Source organism: Cnephaeus nilssonii (genome assembly GCF_951640355.1).
Source record: "Cnephaeus nilssonii genome assembly, chromosome: 14".
In the NCBI taxonomy this organism is placed as follows: Eukaryota; Metazoa; Chordata; class Mammalia; order Chiroptera; family Vespertilionidae; genus Cnephaeus; species Cnephaeus nilssonii.
The window spans coordinates 59,971,499-59,993,571 of record NC_137085.1 but is presented as its reverse complement, the minus strand read 5'-3'; the positions used below and the strand labels follow the sequence as shown (position 1 = coordinate 59,993,571).

At 45.2% G+C, this 22,073-nt stretch overlaps 1 protein-coding gene across 4 annotated transcripts in view; it reads right to left on the bottom strand.

Moving 5' to 3' along the window:
- ADAMTSL1 (ADAMTS like 1) overlaps positions 1-22,073 on the bottom strand; it is an 879,784-nt gene that overhangs the window by 18,870 nt on the left and 838,841 nt on the right. For all 4 annotated transcript variants that reach the window (XM_079789992.1, XM_079789993.1, XM_079789994.1 and 1 more), the window contains 3 exons: positions 7,920-8,132; positions 6,200-6,380; positions 2,994-3,201 (listed from right to left, as the gene is read on the bottom strand). In XM_079789992.1, coding sequence (XP_079646118.1) covers positions 2,994-3,201; positions 6,200-6,380; positions 7,920-8,132 — 602 coding nt within the window. The remainder of the gene's footprint in view (positions 1-2,993; positions 3,202-6,199; positions 6,381-7,919; positions 8,133-22,073) is intronic.

The following is a 22,073-nucleotide window of genomic DNA, read 5'->3' as shown; positions in this document are numbered from 1 at the left end:
CGCAGCAATGTGTGGATAGCCAGTTCCAACGAGTTTTGAGTTGCTAACTGGTCAAAAGCATCCAGTCACATTAGTTCAGACAATAACACAAAGAATGAAGAGCCTTGTGGTTGTTTCGGGTTGGCCCATGGTTCAGACAACAACCACTCAGAAACTATGCCTGATCAATCAGAATGATCAGGCTACCAAGTAGCCCCAGCCCCCAACAAACCACAGTAGTTGTTGCCACACAGCTGATGATCGGTTGTGCACTCAGTGCACACATGCTACAACATTCTACCAGGTTGGAGATGGAGGGTTAAGTGGACACTGAGCTCGCTCCCTCCTAAGAACACATCGAATGCACACCTGTACCTATAGCACTTCCTCCTAAGAGACAACCCTGAGCCAATTGAACAGCTTTTGCACAATAAGCGAGAGAGAGAGAGAGAGAGAGAGAGAGAGAGAGAGAGAGAGAGAGAGAGAGAGAGAGAGAGACTGTGTAGAGAAGTTTGGGGAACTGTGAGAGTTCTGCGGAGCTGAGGGAAAAACTCAGGACCAGAGGAATGGCTGAGCACCATTGCTTCTTTCCCCTGCGCGTGGATAATGGGCGGAGCTCTAGCCAGATTCTGGGGCAGACATGCAGGGTGCTACAGTGTGTCCACAGCCACTCCTCCTGAAGCTAGATCCAGCAGAAACAGGAGGGCTCCGTCGCATGCATACAAGAGGCCCCTCCACCCAGAGATTGATCCAGCAGGTACGGCAGGGTGCTGCTGTACATGCACACAAATAACTTGTCTGTCCTCCCCCTTCCAGACAGAGTGCAGAGCTAGAAAAATGCTGCAGTCCCACCAGCAGGGCTACCTTGTGCCGAGATAGTGGGGTGCTACTATGTGGACTGTGGTGCTGCCCTCCTGGAGAGAGTGTGGAGCTAGTAGTAAAACGCCATGGTACCCACCTGCAGGGCTGCTGGGAGAGAGAGTGCAGATGGCAGAGTGCTGCTGTGTGTGAGAATGAGTGAAGCTTAGGAGGGCATTGAGAGGCGAGCACACAGACAACCCTGCCCAGACCCTGCTCTGACAACAGATAACTAAGACAACAGGGCACACCAGCACTAGGCAGCCCACCCAGATTAGAGGGACAAGGAAGCATGCACACACCAGGCTGCCTGGAACCCACTCCTTCAGGCCAGGCAACACAGTAGGCACCACGTGCACCTGCCCTGACTACAAATGGCCCAACAAAACTACTTGACACACATCTACACAGAGACCATTTTTTCAAGTCTGGGGGAGAGAGCTATTCCATCCAACCCATAGGAACAAATACAGAAGAACATGCCCCAAATGAAGGAACTAGAAAAAACTCCAGAGAAACTCCCTCATGAAATGAAGTAATTTGCCTGGTAAAGAATTCAAAGAGCCCTGGCCAGGTGGCTCAGTTGATGGAGTGTCATCCCATACACCAAAAGGTTTCGGGTTTGATTCCCAGTCAGGGCACATGCTCAGGTTGCATGTTCAATCCTCGGGAGGGGCACGTATGGGAGGTAACGAATTGATGTTTTTCTCTTACATCAATGTTTCACTCTCTCCCTTTCTCTCTAAAAATAAATAAATTTGGGGAAGTGAACAGACGTCCAGGTCCAGGAAGCACAGAGAGTGCCAAACAAAACGAACCCAAAGAGACCCATAAGACATATTGTAATTAAAATGGCAAAAGCAAACACAAAGACACCGTCTTAAAGGAAGCAAGAATGAAACAAGTCACAAGGGAAAACTCCTAAGGCTATCAGCTGATTTCACAGGAACAATTTTACAGGCAAGAAGGGAGTGGCAGGAAATATTCAAAATGCTGAAAGTATAGTATTCTACCACCTAGAATTTGCTTATGCAAAAATTAAAGGACTTCACGACCACTAAACCAGCCTCATAAGAAATTCTAAAGGATCTTCTTTATGCAGAAAGAAAAAGCCATAACCAGAAATAATACAGGAAAGAAAAAAAAATCTTACTGGTAAAGGCAAATATATAATAACTATAGTAAATCAACCACTTAATAGTAGCAAAATTAACTATAAATACAATAAATAATCGGGATACACAAAACAAAAAGATTCAAACATGATGTCAAAAATAAAGAATGGAAGGGGTGTAAAAATGTAGTGCTTTTAGAATGCAATTGAACTTCAATGCCTATCAGCTTAAAATAGACTGCTATAGTTATAGATGAATATATATGAACCTTATGGTAAACATAAACCAAAACCATAAAAAACACACACAAAACTAAGAGAAAGAAATCCAATCAAACCCTAAAGAAAACCAACAAATCAAAGAAATCAAGAGCAGAATAAAGGCACAGAGAACAACAAAATGGCAATAAGCACACACCTATCAATAATCATTTGTAAATGGACTAGATGATCCAATCAAAAGACAGGGTAACAGAATGGATTAAAAAAAAATGACCGAATACACATACTGCCTATAAGAGACTCATTTTAGATAGAAAGACACACATGGGAAAAGATATTTATGCATATAGAAATGAAAAGAAAGCTGGGGTAGCAATACTCATGTCAGACAAAATAGTATTTAAAACAAAGAATGTAAAAAGAAAGACATTACGTAATTTTAAAGGGGTTAATCCAAGAAGAGGATGTAACCATCATAAATATATGCACCCCACATAAGGGCACCCAAGAATATAAAGCAAATATTAATGGACATAAAGGCAGAAATGAACAGTAATACAGTAATAGTTGGGGACTTTACTACTCCACTACATCAATGGACAGATCATCCAGACAGAAAATTAGTATGAAAAGAACTGCTGTAAGTGCCGCATTAGACCAGTTTGACTTAATAACCATTTATAGAGCATTTCATCCCCAAACTGCAGATTACACATTTTTCTCAGTGCACATGAAACCTATTCCAGGATCACATACGAGGCACCGCCTACCGTTGCAGGGTCAGCACCTTTAGATTACCTGTCAAATAAATTCCTCTCACCTGGCCCCAGCTGGAGAAGGCCCACTCCACACAGAGCTGTTGGTTACAGGCCTGGGTGTCCACCGGCCTCTTGGCAAGCTGCGTGCACATGTCATTGGACACAGGAGTGGAGATCCCAGAGGCTTTCAGCTTCTGGCAGGTCACCCGGCGGGTCTGGATGCCTCCCCCACAGCTCCGGGTGCAGGCGGACCAGGAGGTCACCATCCACCTGTGGAGAGGAGGAGGTGTCAGTCTCGGGGAAAGGAACGAGGCTGTGTGCTCTCAGGAAAAGAGCCCCACACATCCCCAGGCTCTCACCACACAGCTGCTCATCTGGGGGCCGTGGCCCTTCTTACTTATGTACTTGGAGCGATAGGCTGAAAATGGCCCCCCAAAAGAAACCTATGGCAAATCCCTGGAACCTGTGAATGTTACTTTATTTGGACAGAGGGTCTTTGCAGATATAATTAGGGATTTTGAGATTATCCTACATTATCTGGTTAGGCCTTACATGTCATCACAAGTATCCTTACAAGCGAAAGACAGAGGGAGATTCCACACAGAAGAAGAGGAGACAGTGTGACCACAGAGGCAGAAGAGGGAGTGATGTGGTCACAAGCCAAGGGATGCTCAGAGGCATCAGCAGCTGCAAGGGCCACGGAACAGATTCTCCCCAAGGGCTCTGGCGGGGGCACAACACCTTGATTTTGTGCCCCCTTGATTTGGACACCTTTGATTTTGGACTTCTGGGCTCCAAAACAGAGAGAATAAATTCCTGTTGTTGTAAGCTACCATGTTTGTGGTCATTTGTTACAGCCATCACAGGACACAAATACCCTTTGGTAATGGACTCAAAAGGTACATCCTGAAAGCATATTTTGAAGATCAGTTGCTTCAGCTTGGCATTGGCCCCAAAGCCATGAGCCTGCAGAAAGTCTTGAGCTAGTTACACGGCTCTTCGGTTCTTGTATTTCCTAAAAGCACTGGGTGTGCGACAGAGGAGAGAGAATTCCTAGGGAAGTCCGATCCGAACCTGGGTCACCTCCTGACCCAGGAGCACCCTGGGTCTCACTGGAGCCCACATTTGTTTCTGCTAGTACCCACTGTGTTTTCTACCTCGCCTTAACCCATGTCTCTGACTTTGTTCAATCCCTCAGGTACACGCAAGCTCCTTGCAGCTCTCTGGGGCTACGTCCCCTCTCTGACTCACGGTCTGTAGGTCTTGTACCTCTTAGAGAGCTGAAAGGAGCTGTTCTCGGAATACTTGGTGCCAACTCTAGTTCGGATCCTTGCAAGTGAGACTGGCCCACACTGAGACATGGCTTTTTTCAAAGAGCCCAGATGTCAGCTGGCAAACGCTGAGGTCCTTGGTCCATATACAAACACGCAGGGGCTCTCTTTGCATGTTTACAGCCTGGGACAATTCTCAAAGAGGAGGAGGGAAGGGGGAATAGGTTGGGGAAAACAGTGAGAAAAGATGGTGCTTTCCAACCATTTCACTCAAACGGGGGGTGGGGGGGGGGTGGGGGGTGGCAGGGAGCATTCTTTGGTTTCATTGCCTGAGAAAAAGTTTATCTAAATGAAATGGTCCTACTTGGGCCAAAACAGGACTGCCCACAGCTATTCAAAAGAAATGACCTGGGTATCCCCCCCCCCCCCCCCCCAACGCTTTTTTTGTGTTTGCAAGGAAGGCTGCTGAAGTGCCCGAGGCGGGACAGCCACTCAGAGGTGAACCTGTGGCCACTTCCTACTGCAGGGCTGCCACGTCTGGCTCTCAGGAGAGGCCAGGAGCAAGGACAGGAGGCCAATTCCTCCAGCGTCTGGATCTGCGATTTATTTAGTTTGGTGGAACTTCCCTGCTCCGTCTGCCCTGGAGAGAGAGGACTGCGTGCAGAATTCCAGCCCACAGAAGCGGAGCCACTTAGGAAGCAGGCGCGAGGCGTGTGAAAGCCCCTGGGGGCCTGGAACCCAAGCAGGCGCGGCCATTATTGCATCTGCAGCAGTAAATGAGGCTGATTGACTCTGACCGTCACCCCAGCAAACCAGAGAGCCCCTGGCATGTCCGAGACCGCTTCTTCATTTCACACAGCTTGGCAAGGGCAGTCTTCCCGGCTCTCATATCCCTGGTGAATGTCAGGCCTGCATTTCAATCAACTTTTATTTCCAAATATACATTTCAGCAATTTTTCAGGAGCCGGGGCGAGGGGTTTTGAGAGAGGAGAGGTACGGGCTACGTTACAGTTCAGGAAGGGTATAAAAGGACATTAATCATTCCCGTGGAAACCTTCCCGTCAGCAAGTCAAGCTGCTGATATTAATGAGTGTGTTTCATATTTCATTGAGTCTCTCCTGGTTTCAGCTGCTCCTCATGACTCAGCTGGCAAAACACGAGGCGGTTGCCTAAAGTGGTGTACGCAAGTCCTGCAGATAGGCCGTGGAGGGGCATTTCAGGGGCCAGCCAAGTCGCCCCAGGCTCAGGGCACCATGCTGGTGCCAACTCTAAGCCCATCCATTATCCCTTCAGCTACTGACTGAGGGCTGCGGCGGGCATGCTCAGTGGGACTCACAGCTTCTCAAAGCTCGAGAAAGCTGTGAGAAGCAGAGACTGTGGGTGTCAGTCTGGGCTCTGTGAGGGACGCAGATGCAGAGAAAGTACTAGTATATCCAACACTGAGTCAACTAAGGAAATGAAGACGTAGTTCAATGTTAGCAGGATGCCACCCTTTGTGGAAAAGAAGGGGATCAGATTCTTCAACTAAGCTGAAGTGCTGATTAGCATAGGTATTTAAGGTCCGAAGGAAGGGGAAGGGAGGGGATGGATAGAGGTCTAGGCAGTGATCCCCATCCCTGAGCACTTCAGCTGCAAACACATTTCTTCTCCTACAAACAGAGCCCGTTTCTCACTGCAGGATGCGAGCTATCTCTTGCCAGCGCCTGGGATGTGCCTGCTCCCTGAACAGCGCCTTTCAGGCACGGGGATGCCGGGAAAGCCCTGAGGGGGGGGGGGGCGGGGGGGGGATAGTGTCTGCATAGTGCAGAGTCCGGACAAGGCTGTGCTGGCAGGAAAGAGCAGCTCCTTGGAGGACACGCCCTCCTCTGCACTGAAGTCTCCCCCTGCACAGTGCTAGGCAAGGAAGGGCTGGCCACCAACTTGGCTAAAAGTCGGGGTCCTTACGGGGGGGGGGGGGGGGGGGCAGGGAGGCCTGGGCCAACCTCTGCCACACTCACCGGGAAGGGCAGTCTCTCCGGTTGCAGGGGACGGGGTGCACGGCCGGGCGGACCTTCCCCGCGCAGTGAGCGGGGTTGACCTCTGTGCTGTTCAGGAGACACCTCAGGCGGGGCTGCTGAACGCCCCTGTTTCCGCAGGAGGCTGAGCAGGTTGCCAGTCTGTCCACAGACCACCAGTAATCTGTCACAGAAGGTGAAAAGCAGATGCCATTACTGCGCATGCTCTGTATTTCTTCCGAACAGGGCGCCGGGGAGGAGGGGTATGGTGGTTATGAAGGAGCCTTGCCCCTCAGTTTATCCAGGCAAGTTATGTGGCCTCCAGAGCCCTCAGTTGGCTCACCCAGAAAACGAGCACAATAGATCAAGTTATTATGAGGCCTGGATATAACGAAGGTGAAGAGCCTCGCCCGGGGCCTGGCACAGAGAGAGTATTAATCAGCGGCTGTAGCTCTTATCCTTTGAAACATACTTCTTAAAGCACTCTTTTTTCCAACTGGCTCACCAGAAAGTGACCATATATTTCAACAAGAACGATAAAAATAACAGAGATACTTCACGATCCTATTTAAAAGGGCAGATTCAAGTTCGACATTGTAGATGCTACGAAAAACCGGCCTATCCAGAGAGCCCTCGATTGCGTGAGTCACTGACGTACCCAGTCAGCGAGAAAGGCCATTTCTCTGCCTTTTCTGGTTGGGGGTCTGGGACTCACAGGGAGGGAAGCTGTGACAATAACTGGGGGCTGGTAAACTGTGAGTGCCCATTTGCGAAGTTGCGTGTTACAAATCTTGCAGACAGGCTCTGGTTTTCACCAGAGAATGGCTGGCTGGCAAGAAAATGGAATCTTCCCTTTCTTGTCCGGAAAGCCAAATGGTGGGGGAGGATGTTTAAGGGAAAAAGGGGGAGGATGTGCTCAGAGGTCTCCCCTTTTATGGGCTATATTGACATACAACTCTGTCCCTTCCCACAGCATCCTCCATTCAGAACGCACAGTGGCATTTTGCTTTCCCTATAAGTGTCACACACCGACCACAGGTACAACCGGCCCATGGAAAACTCAAGAGCCTTTAGTTTCTATAACAAGGCCAGTTATGGCTCCTCTCTCGCTGTATTGGGCTTATCCATACTTTCTTGGTGCAGCAAATACCAGGCAGGCCCTGCCCAAGGGCTTTCTGACCCGCCAGTGTTCCTGAAAGCTGAATGCACCAGCCACACAGGCTTCTCAGTCTGGTCTTTGTCTGGGTCACGGGAGAGGAACCCGGAGAGCACTCGGTGTGTGACACAGCTGAAGGCTCCAGGGTGATGGGCAGGTACTGGCACCGGCCCTGACTCTCCAGGGCGGGAGGCAATAACCAAGTGATTCAAATTCTGTCTTGTTTTGGAACCAAACCAACAGACAAAATTTGCATTTTTCCTAACAGGCTACTTTACACTCAACTGTGTGTTTTCTTTACAAATTCACCCAGCGTAAAGGAAATGCACTTGACTTTGCTACAAGATGGTGTAGCATCTTGGTCCCACCTATGAAAGCAGCACTGACTCTCCAGGTTCTGCTGCTGGTGGCTCTGCTGAAGGGCCTCATGGGATGGAAACATGGCTCAGCGTCAGTTTTCACATTCTAGGGACCAGAAGTCATGTTGTCCACTACAGAACTAGATTTCCAGGGGGACTCACTTGTTCAAGAAGTAAGCCCAGCACCCAAAGTCCCAAGGGTTCTTACCTTGGATGACAAGAGAGGCCTTCTGCACGAGCACGCCTGCCTCGTTCTGGGCGAGGCAGCTGAATTCCCCCTGAGACTCGCCGTTTAGATTGGCAACCTGGAGAATCTGTCCAGCTGCCAAGATGTGATGTGTCAATCCTGTGACAGTGGCAACTGACTGGCCACCATGGAACCAGGTGATATTGGGGGTAGGGTGACCTTGGATGGGGCAGCCTAGAAAGAGAGGAGAGGAGAGGAGAGGTAAGCTACTGGTAAAGCCAAAAAGGGAACATTTCTGATGAGTTGTTTTAGTGCGTATGTGGCACTAGGGGCCCTGGGTACAATATGGTCCTCCCGTGGCATTTTTCTTCTGCTTGCCCTTCCCAAGCAAATAGGAGATGTTTTTGTACTCTGGGTTCTGGGAAGGTGACTATTATTCATTCAATTAAGTAAAAATTCTTGAAGGACACAAAGTGCCTATTTCTACCTATGTCCCTGTACTGACTTAAAAAGATGAAGCAATTAATTTTCACTCATTGAACATTTTTTGGAGTTAATTACACCAATTATATAATGAAAGAAATATACCAATTTTATAATGAAAGAAATCATTTCTTCAAATGTAGTGAGTTTGAAAAGGTAATGCTATATAGTAATAGTTAAGAATCAAACTTTAATTGGACTACACTGAGCCTTGAGTCAGTTCTGTGCGACCCCGGCCCAACTCCAAACCTTTCAATAAACACTTTTGCCGACATCATTAAAATAAGCTCAATAAGCTCAATAAGAGGAGACACCAAGATGGTGGCATAGGTAAACACCTCAACTGCTGCCTTGCACAACAATTTCAAAACTACAACTAAAAGACAAAACGAACATCATCCAGAACCACAGGAAAGCTGGCTGTGTGGAAATTCTACTAGAAGGAAAGAGGAAAGCACACAGAGAATCAGAGGAGCTGCAAAAGGCTGAGGTACGAAGATGCGCGCGGGCAGCTGAGTGCCTGGCTGGCTTTCTCTAGCAGGAAGGAGACAAAAGCTCCCGACTGCGCTCAACTCCAGTTCTGACTGCACTGAACCCCAGTTCCGGGCGAGACCCTGGGGACCCAGGCTTATACGGGGGGAATCTGGACTGTCAGGTAGAAACTCGGGAGCCGCGAAAGGCAGAGGTCTGGAGGCACGTGCGTGAGTGCGCAAAGAGAGGACTGACTGCTGAGTGCCGCTGGCTTTCCCTAGCGGGTGGGAAACGGAAGCTCCCCCACTATGCTGAACTCCAGTTCTGGGTGAGAATCTGGGAATCCAGATTCATTGGGGGAGAAACTGGACTGTCTGGCAGTGGGCGAAACTTGAGGGAGGCTTACTCTTAGAGGTGCTTGCAGCGATTACCGAGGGACACTGAGACCCAGGGGCATCATAGGGCAGGGCTGATGGGAAGCCAAGACTGTCTGCTCAGCCCTGAGACTCCACTCCATCCAAGCTGAGCACAGAGGCTTTTGCAGTTTTGCAAGTCTTGTCTCATAAGGCTGTCTCCAACACAGAAGTTCTCCCGGTGTAGACACAGCTGATCCTCACAGCCCATTGGCCTAGAGGTCAATTCCTCCCAGTGACACCAACAACAATCAAGACTTAACTACAACAAGGCTGTACACACAGTCCAGAAAGGGGTGCACCAAGAGTGTCCACCTCAGGTAACTGGGGAGGCTGAGCCACTGGGCCATATAGGACACCTAGCACACAAAGCTACCCTACCAACTCAGGGAAGCAGCGAAAATGCGGAGACAAAGAAACAGATCACAAATGAAAGAAATGGAGGAAAACAAACGACTGTATATAGAGTTCAAAACCACGGTTATAAGGTTTTTCAAGAATTTTCTAGAAAAGGCTGATAAATTTAGTGAGATCCTTGAGGATATGAAAAAGGACCAACTAGAAATTAAACATACACTGATTGAAATAAAAAATATTATACAGAAACCCAACAGCAGACTAGAGGAACGCAAGAATCAAGTCAAAGATTTGAAATACAAAGAAGCAAAAAAACACTCAACTGGAAAAGCAAAAAGAAAAAAAGAATCCAAAAATTTGAAGATAGTGTAAGAAGCCTCTGGGACAACTTCAAGCGTACCAACATCAGAATAATGGGGGTGCCAGAAGAAGAGAGAGAGCAAGATACTAAAAACCTATTTGAAGAAATAATGACTGAAAACTTCCCCCACCTGGTGAAAGAAATAGACTTACAAGTCCAGGAAGTGCACAGAACCCCAAACAAAAGGAATCCAAAGAGGACCACACCAAGACACATCATAATTAAAATGCCAAGAGCAAAAGACAAAGAGAATATTAAAAGCAGCAAGAGAAAAACAGTTACCTACAAGGGAGCACCCATACGATTGTCAGCTGATTTCTCAACAGAAACTATGCAGGCCAGAAGGGAGTGGCAGGAAATATTCAAAGTGATGAATAGCAAGAACCTACAACCAAGATTACTCTACCCAGCAAAGTTATCATTCAGAATTGAAGGTCAGATAAAGAGCTTCACAGGTAAGAAAAAGCTAAAGGAGTTCATCAACACCAAACCAGTATTATATGAAATGCTGAAAGGTATTATTTAAGAAGAGGAAGAAGAAGAAAAAGGTAAAAATTATGAACGACAAATACATATCTATCAACAAGTGAATCTAAAAGTCAAGTGAATTAAAAATCTGATGAACAGAATAAACTGGTGAATATAATAGAATCAGGGGTATAGAAAGGGAGTGGACTGAAAATTCTCAGGGGGAAAGGGGTGTGGAAAGAGACTGGACAAAAATCGTACACCTATGGATGAGGACAGTGGGGGGAGGTAAGGGCAGAGGGTGGGGTGGGAACCGGGTGGAAGGGAGCTATGGGGGGAAAAAAGAGGAACAATTGTAATAATCTGAACAATAAAGATTTATTAAAAAAAACAACTTTAATTGGTAAAGATCTAATATCTGCCTCCATTTTACTCTTTATGTGATTTTTTTCAAGCCAAAAATTTTCAACAGAGACTAGGAAAACAATTTTAAATATTAATCTCATTTCTCTGTAAGTCAAGAACCTTGGCTTTCAGACAATTCTTACCAAGCCTGCACTGAACATGTACAACATCACAATTATATGTCCATCAATGGATGGATAAACAAAATTCAGATACATTTGATGACATGGATGAACCCTGACAACATTAAGTGAAAGAAGCCAGACACAAAAGGATAGATACTGTATAACTCCACTTATATGAGATACATAGTGTAGTCGTGTTCATAGAATAGTGATTGCCAGGGGCTGGGGGAAAGGGAAAATGGGGAATTATTATTTAATGGGTACAGAGTTTCAGTTTGGGATGATGGAAAAGTTGTGGAGATGCAGAGCATGATGGTTGCATATTAATATGAATGTCATTAATGCTATTCAAAAGTACACTTAAATATGGTTAAAACAGTAAACTTTGTGTGCATTTGACCACAATAAAAGAAATGAGGCAGATGTGCTGGTGTACCAGCTCCAAACCCTAGACCTCAAGAGACCCAGCGAGTTCTTGCTTGTGCTCTTGTGCTGTTGCCATTGCCAGCAGAAGAACATGCCTGGACCGGCCTGACGATCCCAAGAGGAGGATGAGGGAAACATGGAGGACAGCCAAGTCACCCTAGACAAACCCAGTTTAGATAAGCTGAGCTAAATAAGATCAGTAAGGATAAATGATTGTTATTTTAGGCCACTGAATCTTGTTTTTCTTTTCTTTCTTTCTTTAATGCAGCTTCTTTTTCTTCTTTTTAAAAAATGCTTCTCCTTCTCCTTCTTCATGGCAATAGTTAACTGATGCACTTAGGGAGAAAATAATCCTTCCAGTTCTTCTCCTTGATCCACTAGTTTTACCATTGTAGCTAGTTTATTAATATTAATAATAGGAAGAAAGCAAAGGGGAGGCCAGACATTTGTAAGCATAGTTATTTGGGCATCTTTACCAGGAAGCTGTAATTTTACACTTCCCAGGGAACCACAGGTCCATTCCCTGCAAATAACTGGGGCCAAGGGTCCAACAAAGGGGAAGATGGGCGCATGAGCAGTGAAGTCGGGGTGAAGCAGGGAAGATGCCTGTCATTCTAGCCTAGGAACCATGAATTGACTAGAGGGGTGGAGCAACTGCAAGCATGCAATATCCTGACTCATTGGTTAAGCTCCTAGTTAAAATCCCCAAACAAAGAAACTTTCCCTCTCTTGTTCCTTTTGCTTCATTCCTGCTTCCTTGCACGCACTTGTTCCGGCCGGTGTGGATCAGTGGTGGAGAGACGACCTAAGAACCAGGAGGTCACGGTTTTATTCCTGGTCAGGGCATATGCCCGGGTTTCGGGCTCGATCCCTAGTAGGTGGTGTGCAGGAGGCAGCTGATTGATAAATCTCTCTCATCATTGATGTTTCTATCCCTCTCTCCCTCTCCCTTCCTCTCTCTGAAATCAATTAAAAAAATAGGTCTTGCCTTTAAAAAAAAAGAAGAGATTCCTCCATTAGTAACCACTAAATTAAATTATCTTTAAGGTGCTTTTAGATTCCAAAATTCCTCAATATCATCTCAAACTCATCTTCTCCTCCACCCATGTAGCCAAGGGCAAAATAGATCTATATTCAATCTATACTTAGATCAATATATAGTGAAACTGAACTATGTAAATGAAGGACTCATGGGAGAAATATTATATATGGAGGTTATTAAGGATTAAGATAAGCAGAGACCAGGGATATAGAGTAGGAATGGGAGGGCAATCTAGAAGTGGTATGAGCAAAGATGCAAAAATGAGAAAACAGGTGTTGTGGCTGGGAGAAAATACCAGTTGACTAAATCATGGGGAACAGATGAAGCTGGCATGGTGGGAGTTGCAATGGAAAGGATGCTGAAGGCCAAAATCTGGTCTTTTGGGAGCAACTGAAGAAGGGGCGTGATGTAATCTAAATGGGCTTTAGATGGATAATAAGGTGATTATTTGCAAGATGCACTGGGCTGAGAGAAAGGAGATTCTAGGATTTCAGTTCAGATGTGACAAGAAGTGAGACATATTTGTAAAGGTTGCTCTGACAGGATGTGAGGAGGAGAGTGGTGGAGATAAAGAGAAGCTAAAGATACTGGAACACTAGAGAGACTACTAATAGAATTAGGTAAGTCAGGAAAGATGGATAAATTTAAAGAATATTGATTTTAAAGGTTGTTACGGAAATTCAGGATGGAAAATCCATTGAGGTGGTACAGATAAAAGTGTAAGTCAGAGGTAAGAGCTGAAGACACAGATTTTGGGACCCAGTCTCATATATGTGTGTAGAAGAAATCTTCAGTGAGGAGAGATCAGGCCTCAGGACAAATCAATGGGCAAATTCTGGCATTTGGTGATTAAAGAAGGAATAGGAGGTAATAGAGGATACTTAGAAGAAGTGATCTGAGAAATGGGAGGAAAATTGAGACTATGTAATATGGAAATACATAAAGGAAATTGACTAAGAAACAAGTTGTTAGTAAATAAGAAATTAATAACTTGTGAAATGAATGAGTAGTTTCATTAGTTTATGAAAATAACTAACTGAACAATCTCCCCTTTCAGATAATATAAATGGTAAAATTCACTATAACTTATGTTTGAATGGTCAGTAATTCCAAGTTAGTGAAATTGCAAATAAAAGTGTTTGTATAATCAAAATATCCCATTTTATGTTCTGCACACCCATTTATTTAATTTAAGAGAGAATTTATCTCTGGGTCTTGAAACTTTAGAAGTGGCTCAACAACTGGGTTATTAAGAAGATGAATTAAAAATGAGAGTGAATGAGAATGCTTCAAATGTTGCAAAACGGGAACAGAGTAGATCTTGTTCAGAAAATTCTCAAAACAATTTATTTGAGGTTTCTAGTGTCCAGGAATGGTGAATAACATAGTTGGACTTATCTTCCTGCAGGTAACAATCATAAAATATAAACAAATGAAAAAAAGACATGAAACAAACTCTTTGAAAGTACTGAGGTGTGACAAAAACCAATAGCAGAATTAGGAGGGAGAGCTTAGAAAAACCCAGGTACAACAGGTGTGATTTTCTAGCTTGTGGTTTTCTGCCTGAGAAAACTGCTTAATCTCTACATGGCTCCGGGAGCTGGGAAACTTATAGCTTTACTGATTTGAGATGTCAGAGGATAGAGTCTTGGGGCTTTTATAACAGCTGGAAAGTTAAGGGGAAAATCCTGGAAGAGTCACAGGGGTGATAAAGTTCAAAATATTCACAAATCTTGGACAAATTCTTAATGGGAAGACCCCAGGGGACTCAGAAAAAGATCAGCAACTAAGCTGAATTAACAGAGTACAAATTTTAGTCTGTGCGCATTGAAGGGAAAACAAAGAGGTGGGAATTTTAGTCTAGTGAAGTTAACTACCCGTTGGAACAAAAACAAACACTCTTCAGAAGAGAACAACAGAATCCAGAGTCTCTACAATATATCATCTATAATATCCAGAATATAATAAAAACACACTGGACAAGGCAAAATGTAAACTATGCTGAAGAGAAACAGCAGTCAGTAGAATCCAATCCTGAGATGATGCAAATGTTATAATGAGTGGACAGTGACTTTAAAGCAGCAATTTTAAGTATGTAGGAAAATATACTCATAATAAATTAACAGATGGAGTATCTCAGTAGTGAAGTTGAAACTATATAGACAAGTTCTAGAGCTAAAATGTACAAAAATGAAATGAAAAATTCATTTGAAGAGCTTACTATAAAATTAGAGATGGCAGGAGAAAGTGCCAGCGAACTTGAAGATAGTTAAGCAGAAATTACCCAATGTGAAGAACAGAGGGAAAAGATTGAAGAAAAATAAACTGAGTCTTATGGATCTGTAAGAAAATATTAAAATGTATAATATATGTACAATTAAAGTCCAAAAGGAAAAGAAGAAAATGAGATAGAAAAATATTGGGAAGAAATAAAACTACCAAACCTCTCAAATTTTTTGAAAACTAAAGTTCCAAGCAGGTTGACAAACCACCTAGGAACATTATAGTCAAACTGTTGAAATTAAAGGAAAAAACTTGAAAGTCATGATGGAACAATAAGGACTGGGTTTCTTCTCCTGCCTTAAATAACTAGAAAACTGGACAAAAATGTATGAAATGACTGTTTTTAGACATTAGGCACAGACTGTAGAGGACTGTGATGTCTGAAATAAGAGAAACATTAGGTGAGCCCTATGAATTCCCTGGCTTCCTGCCTGGAGTCACATTCTAGACTGCAAAGCATGGAGGGTATATTACCTTCCTAAGGTTGTTAATAACAAAGTACCACAGACTGGGCAGCTTAAACAGTAATTTATTGTCTCAGTTCTAGAGACTAGAAGTCTGAGATCAAGGTGTTGACAGAGTTACTCCCTTCTGAGGGCTGTAAAGGTAATCTGTTCTATCCCTCTTTCCTATCTTCTGGTGGTTTGATGGAAATATTTGGTGTTGCTTGGCTTATAGATGCATCACTTTGATCTCTGCTTTCATGCCCACGTGGAGTTTTCCCCTAAGTGAGTGTCTGTCTCTATATTCACATTTCCCCTTTTTGTAAGAACACCAATTATATTAAGGCCCACCCTTATGACTTCATCTTAACTTGATCATCTGCAAAGACCCTATTTTCAAATTGGATGACATACAAGGTATGAAGGGTTAGGGACGTTAACATTTTTTTAGAGGACACAATCCAACCCCAAAGCAGAAGACTATCTATCTCACGCAGAACATAGCAGTCTGGATAAACTGATGAGAGAACTGAGTTCAAAGAGGCTGAGGCAACTGGAAGTAGTTAAGAAGAATTCTGGAGATATGGGTGCTACATAGAAAGAGAGCTCCAGAAATCTGCATAAATTCTTCTTCAGTCTTTGCCTAATTGAAGATGCACATGCATAAGACAAACTTGGTAAGACTGAGAAAAGACCAATCAGGGACCTGTATTTTAATATTTCCCAAAGCTCTAAAAGGGCTGGAAGACCTTCATGTTCTCAACAGCCAGAGTGGCACATCCTTACTGATCATCTGGAGCATTCAGCAGGGACTCCCGAGGGCCCTAGAGTAAAGGTTACTCTACACTTGCCCTAATCAAGCTTAAAACAAACCTTAAAAGATTGATTAAACTTAGAATAGCTTAACCGCTTAACAAGAAATTTCAACAATCTTTAAAAAAGATGAAATCCAGACACTTCATGATATAAAATTCACACCATCAGCATTCAATAAAAAATTACTTGTTAAGTCAAGCAGCAGGAAACTGTGACCCACAACCAAGACAAAAACAAGTCAATGGAAACAAATCAAGAATCAACAGGGATGGCCCTACCCAGTTTTGCTCAGTGGTTAGAGTGTCGGCCCATGGACTGAAGGGTAGCAGGTTCGATTCCAGTCAAGGGCTCGATTCTGGTCAAGGGCACATAGTTTGGTTGTAGGCTCCATCCCTGGCCTGGTAGAGGTGCGTGTGGGAGGCAACCAATCAATACCCTTAGGTGAGGATTAACAAAAAACAAACAAACAAAAAAAGAATTGACTGGGATGATGGAATTAGTAGATAAGGGTATGAAAACAAGCTATTGAAAACATGGTAAGTATTTAAAGGAAAACATGGAAGTTATAAAAAGAATCAAATAAACTTCTAGAAATAAAACATTTTATGAAATAAAAAACCACTGGGTAGACTTGCTAGAAGACGAAATTCTATAGAAAAAAGATTTTTGAAACTGAAGATCTAGTAATGGAAATTGTCCAGTAAAAGAGAGAAAAAAGACTTGAAAAAAAATCAAGTGATCAAACATATGTTAGACAAGGATATAGTTACACAGGTGCATCTGTCAAAAGTCTATGGTTAAGAGTTGTACATTTTAATGTCTACAAATTTTACCTAAAACAATAATTAGTAGGGAGGGGGTGGAGAGTAGGTAGAAGTACTAATAAAATAGAAATGCAGAATACTGATTACTGAAGCTGGGTGATTACTATATGGGATCATCATGCTATTCTGTCTACTTCACACCTATGTGAAGTTATTCACAATGAAAAGGAAGAAACTTGTTTGCATCGTCTAGTCATTTATTGGCAGGAATGACTCAGTGTCCAAAGAATTGCTTTTCACATATTCTGCTTATTCAGCTCTATGCTTTTTTAAAAATAAAATTTTAAAAACAACAAAAAAATTGTTGTTCCAGCCTGCTATTTGCAGATGTTTCCCCAAATATTTTATAACCTGCCAAACTTAAAAATTCCTGCTGGCCTTCATTCAGCTCCGTTGAAGTTGGAGATCACTTTCACTTGTACATCTGTCACCCTTGATTCTGACAACTTTAGTCTGGTTGTCCTGTATGGCAGAAACTGCTTGTCATCCCCTCATATCGATCCTCTCCTTCACACAGTAAAAGAGCCCCTGAATTTTAGTTAGGTGCGTAGCTGCCTGGAATAGAGACATTTCCCATATGCCCTTGCAATAAGGTGTGGGCCTTATGATTACATTCAGTGAAATTAGGGAAAGTGATGTGTGTGCCTCCCGGGACATGTCTTTAAAAGAAAAGAACTCTTGCACTTTTCGCCCCTTCCTCCAGCCTGCTATTGCGAATGTGTAAGTGGAGCAAACCATCCTGGCCTAGGTGGGTAAGGGCAAGATTCCAGGATGTCAGAGCAACAGGAGTTTAACAATTTTTTGCCTGGGTCCCTCTGTGGCAGTAGGTTGCCAGACCATGGCTGGACCCTTTTCCTCTGGACTGCCATGCGAGACAAGGATATACTCCTGCCTGTTGACTGCTGTTCAGGTGTTGATTGGAGGTTGCTGAATGTATAGCCTTAACTATGACAGTTCTAAGTATTACTTCCTCACTGAGGCAGTGTCCAGCTGCTAAATAGGTTATTGTATTTTCCTTCACATGTGCACAGTGACTCCAGAGGAAATGTTCTAGGAAAGTCTACTTTCCACAATAAATTAAAAGCCAAGACCCAAACAAATTATAATTAAGTAAATGAACAAGTTGCCTTTTCTATCACTAATATGTCTTTCAATGCTTTCTACTGGATACATAGCTTCTCCTCCTTAAAAATGTACGTTGTCCTCAGAAGCGTACCCTCTTCGGCACATGCAGTGCACGCCCCGTGCTTTCTGTCCATGTTTATGTGGGTGTCTCTGTGTGTACACAGTGGTCTCTGAGGTTTGCCAACAGCAATAGTCAAAATAAGGACACTCTCGCATGAATTCCCACTGTGTATGTTCCCAGTGAATAATTATCCACGTTTCACTGCTAATGAGAAAACCTGGCTTGTAACAGGGGTTCCTTTCTGTCAAGGACGTTTCTCATTTGTTAAAGTACAAGAAATATCAATCATTTCTCAAAGGTGAGCAATCTCCGTGAGTGCCAGGTTCAAGGACACCAAAAACCGTGTGCTAACGTATTCCCCACATCAAGAGGAGCCAAGTATCGAACCCCTGCCCTGCCCCACTGCTTCAGTGAGGAAGTTAACGGTGTTTCCTGCAGGGCTCGAATCTCCTTTTCTGATTCCCTCCCAGCCACATGATGTTGCCCATGCCCACCCTCCCAACCTCCACGCCCACCCCAGGAAACAGTCAGTCAGCAGGGACTGACTTCTGTCTCCCCTCAGCCTCAGTTATTCCAGGTCTCGAGTTGGAGCGGTGGCTGAGGAGGGAGCGGAGCTTCGTTAATGAGAGTTCTGGCAGCAGAAAGCCTCTCTCTATCAACTCTTCCTAACCAGTGAAAGAAAATATTGCCCTTAGGCCTCCATTCTTAGGTCCACTGTGGCTCCAAATTGAGCCAAAGCCAGGGCTGATTCACATCTGTGTGAGGGTTTTCCTGCTAGTTTCACCTCCTTTAAAAAAAAAAAAATCGCATTAGCTGGAGGGTGGTAAAAGCTTAGAATGGAGATGTGTACAATAAGAAAAATAAATTATATGTGAAATGGTATCTTCTGGGAGTCAGCTCAGCTATGGCCTGCCACTAGTTGACACCCCTGATTAAGTCTAATTGACCACAGTGACTTTCTTCACTTTTGTCTCCTATTTCACATGGGTTTTCTGGAACTGAAATAGCGTCACTCAGGGAAACAGCCCGAGTTCAACAGGTAAGGGAGACGTGGGGGTGGGAAGCCGGGAGGCCTGGCGCCCTGGCTTCCTCAGCGGCGCGGCCGAGGCTGGCTCAAGCTGCCTGGGAGGCACCTGGCTAGAAAGCAGCTCTGAACTCATCATGATCATTTCTTGGTGGATATGGCTGCTCATCTGAAGGGCTGAAAAGCAGCAGCATTTCTGGTCTGCTAAGAGACAAGCAAGCAGTTTGATCTGTGGGCTTCTTTGGGGGGTAGAGCATGCCAACGCAGGCGCTCACTCAGCTGCTTGCCACTGGAGCGAGCCACACATCCGGAGCTCACTTTCGTGGGTTCTTAGCCTTAAGGAGCAGAAGGCAAGAGGAGTTCAGGGTGCATAGGCCGCCTCCTCTCCTTCCCTTCCAGCCAAAAGCCCAGGAAGAGGCAGCTGAGCTTGATGCATGGATTATGGGAGGCAAAAAACCGTAAACGGACTGAAAGCGGTTCCCAAGAAGGATGGCTCAGAAGATGGGGAAATGCAATCGGGGAGAGGGGGAGAGAGAGTGGTGGCCTGGCCAGGGCTTTCAGGACTTCACTGCTATCTAAAGCTGCGGCGGATTAGGACGCGCCGGGGAGAAACATCAAGACGTGGCATTATTCCTCCGGAGCTGGCTCCGGGCCTGGCAGCACGGCCATTAGAATCCTGCACTTTTCACGGACTTAAAACTTACCATAAAAATGATGTGTGCCGGGATGAAACTTGGCACTTGGTGGAGTCAGTCTGGGAGTCCTTCCCTTAATTTAATTTTACAAAACTGGAAAACACGCAGCTATTTAAAATTTATGGAGAAATCTCCGTTCTGCGCGTGGTATGTGGGGTGTACGGGCCTCGCTGAGGCTGTGGGGTGACCGGAGGAAGTCAGGGATTCCGCGCTCCCTGGCTCCCTCTCCTTTCAGGGTTGGTGTCCCCCTGGGTGACAGAGATGGTCTCTAAAGCAGCACTGAGTGAGTGGGGACTGGCACCAGGCAGGAGGCCGAGAGCCGTGATTAATTCACATCGGAAAAAAAAAAACGGTTCCTCACTCCCCATTTGTCAGCTGGGCCCCAGAAGGCTGTGGAGAAGACAAGCAGCTTTAATTTTCACTCCGATTTCTGGGACCTCCCAAAAAGCTGGTCAAATAACCAGGCCAACACTCTTCCCATGCACATTTGCCCAAAGAAAACGAACTTTAACACATTCCTGGAAAAAAAGGAACTATAACAAGCCCATTTTCCATTCCCCAAATGTCTTTTTACCCCTAGGGCAAGCTCTGGGTTTCCATTGGCAGGGGGTACGCGAATGTCTCCATGCTCCTGGGCATCTGGTGGAAGAACTTGATATATTTCGCAGCATGAAAGCAGCTCCATCCAGATTTATGACTTGATTAAGGTCTGGTCTCCTCCAAAGGGAATTGGTTGTGGCCTGGTTACTACCCTCACCTATAACCTGAGCGCCTGGGGTATTCTCTCACAGGTAAGAAGTGAGATGCCACTTATGATGCCCATGCATACACAATCCTGGCTGTGAAAAGAGGACTGCACTGTGGATGCTGGAGCTGGGCAGTCTTGACCAACATGCTTACCCAGGGTTAACCGGGCCACCTGGGGTAGGGGTGGGGGGAGGGGGCTCTAGGAAATTGGTCCAGTTTCTTTAACTTCACAGTCGTGTTGATTGGGACTGAAGCTGTCTCAAGTGGATAATACCCAGCGTTCCCAGGGGTCCTTCTCTGCCAGTAGGCTCTTGGCATAAAACACACCTTTAAAAACACAGCATTTTTTTTTTTTAAAGTTTCAAGTTTCTGGGTTTATAAGCCCTGGTTGACTCTACCCTCAGGCTTCTGGCAGGTGCTACCTGGCCTGCAGGACGGGAGACTCGGATGGCCCAGAGGAGCCCGGCTGCACGCTGCCTGGGGCTGAGGAAGGAGGTTCAATCCGCTGACCAGATGGCCTTTCAATGAACTCCAGAATGTGGCTCATGCTCGGGGCAGACCATACTTTTGAGGTCCCAGGTCTGAACTCCCCTCTGTATGGAAGTTTAGCGATTACACCCACCGAGTCTAGATTCTGTAAGGAAGGAGACTGCCGATTCTTTCCCATTTGGTCCGAAATGGAACAATATTTCAGGACTTTCAAGAAGTGCTCTGTAATAATGAAGGTGCAACTGCTGTGAGAAGGAAACAGTTCAGAGGAAAAGCTGTGGATCCTATGACTATTCTCTCCCCGTGAGTAATATAGCCGTTCTCACCCCCGCACTCCAGCCAATGGAGAGGCCAGCTAGAAAGTACCCAGATTAGGTTGGGGAAACAAAACAAAAGCCAGCCGCAGCTCAGAGCCAACATGCCTTCATGAACTCAGCCTAGGTTTGGCTCCGTTTATGGGCCAGAGCCTTTGCAAAAGAAATAAAAAACCCCACGGGCAAAAAAAAAAAAAAAAAAAAAAGAGGCTTTGCTCATAGCCCTATACACACCCCATTTCAGTCCTCTTCTGTTGAACCAAAGCCACAGAACAGCAGTGGATATGAAGAATGGCTAATATTCATAGCAGGTATCCTGAGAGGCCTCCCGGGGGCACGCCGCAGAGTTCAGCGGCAAGTCACAGGAAGGAGCAACTGCTGACGAGGAATTCCAGAGTGAGCCAGGGGTGGAGCTGGGCGGGGGAGCGGGGAGCACGAAGACCTTCCCCGAATTTATTATTCCTATGGAAGTCTCCTGGGTCTTGAGGTTCTAGAAACTTCTCAACAAAGTAAAGAAAATAATAAACAATGTGAGTGAAGTGAATAAGGGGGAGAGTTAAGCAGGCCAACTGCAGGGGGATGTGAGCCATGTGGAGGGAGAATGAGGAGTGAGGAGAGGAGGTGGTGGTGAGTGTGAGGATGCTGCTGGCTGGCTTCTGCTGGGGGAATCATATATTCTGGCAGGTGGTGGTCTGGCCTTTGGCAGCCAAGCCTGCAGAGTGGGTGGTTTGTGAAGGGCCCATAAGTAGAGATGTCCTACAAAGAGGAGGAAAGAAACCTACAACCGTGACTGGAGAGGCCAC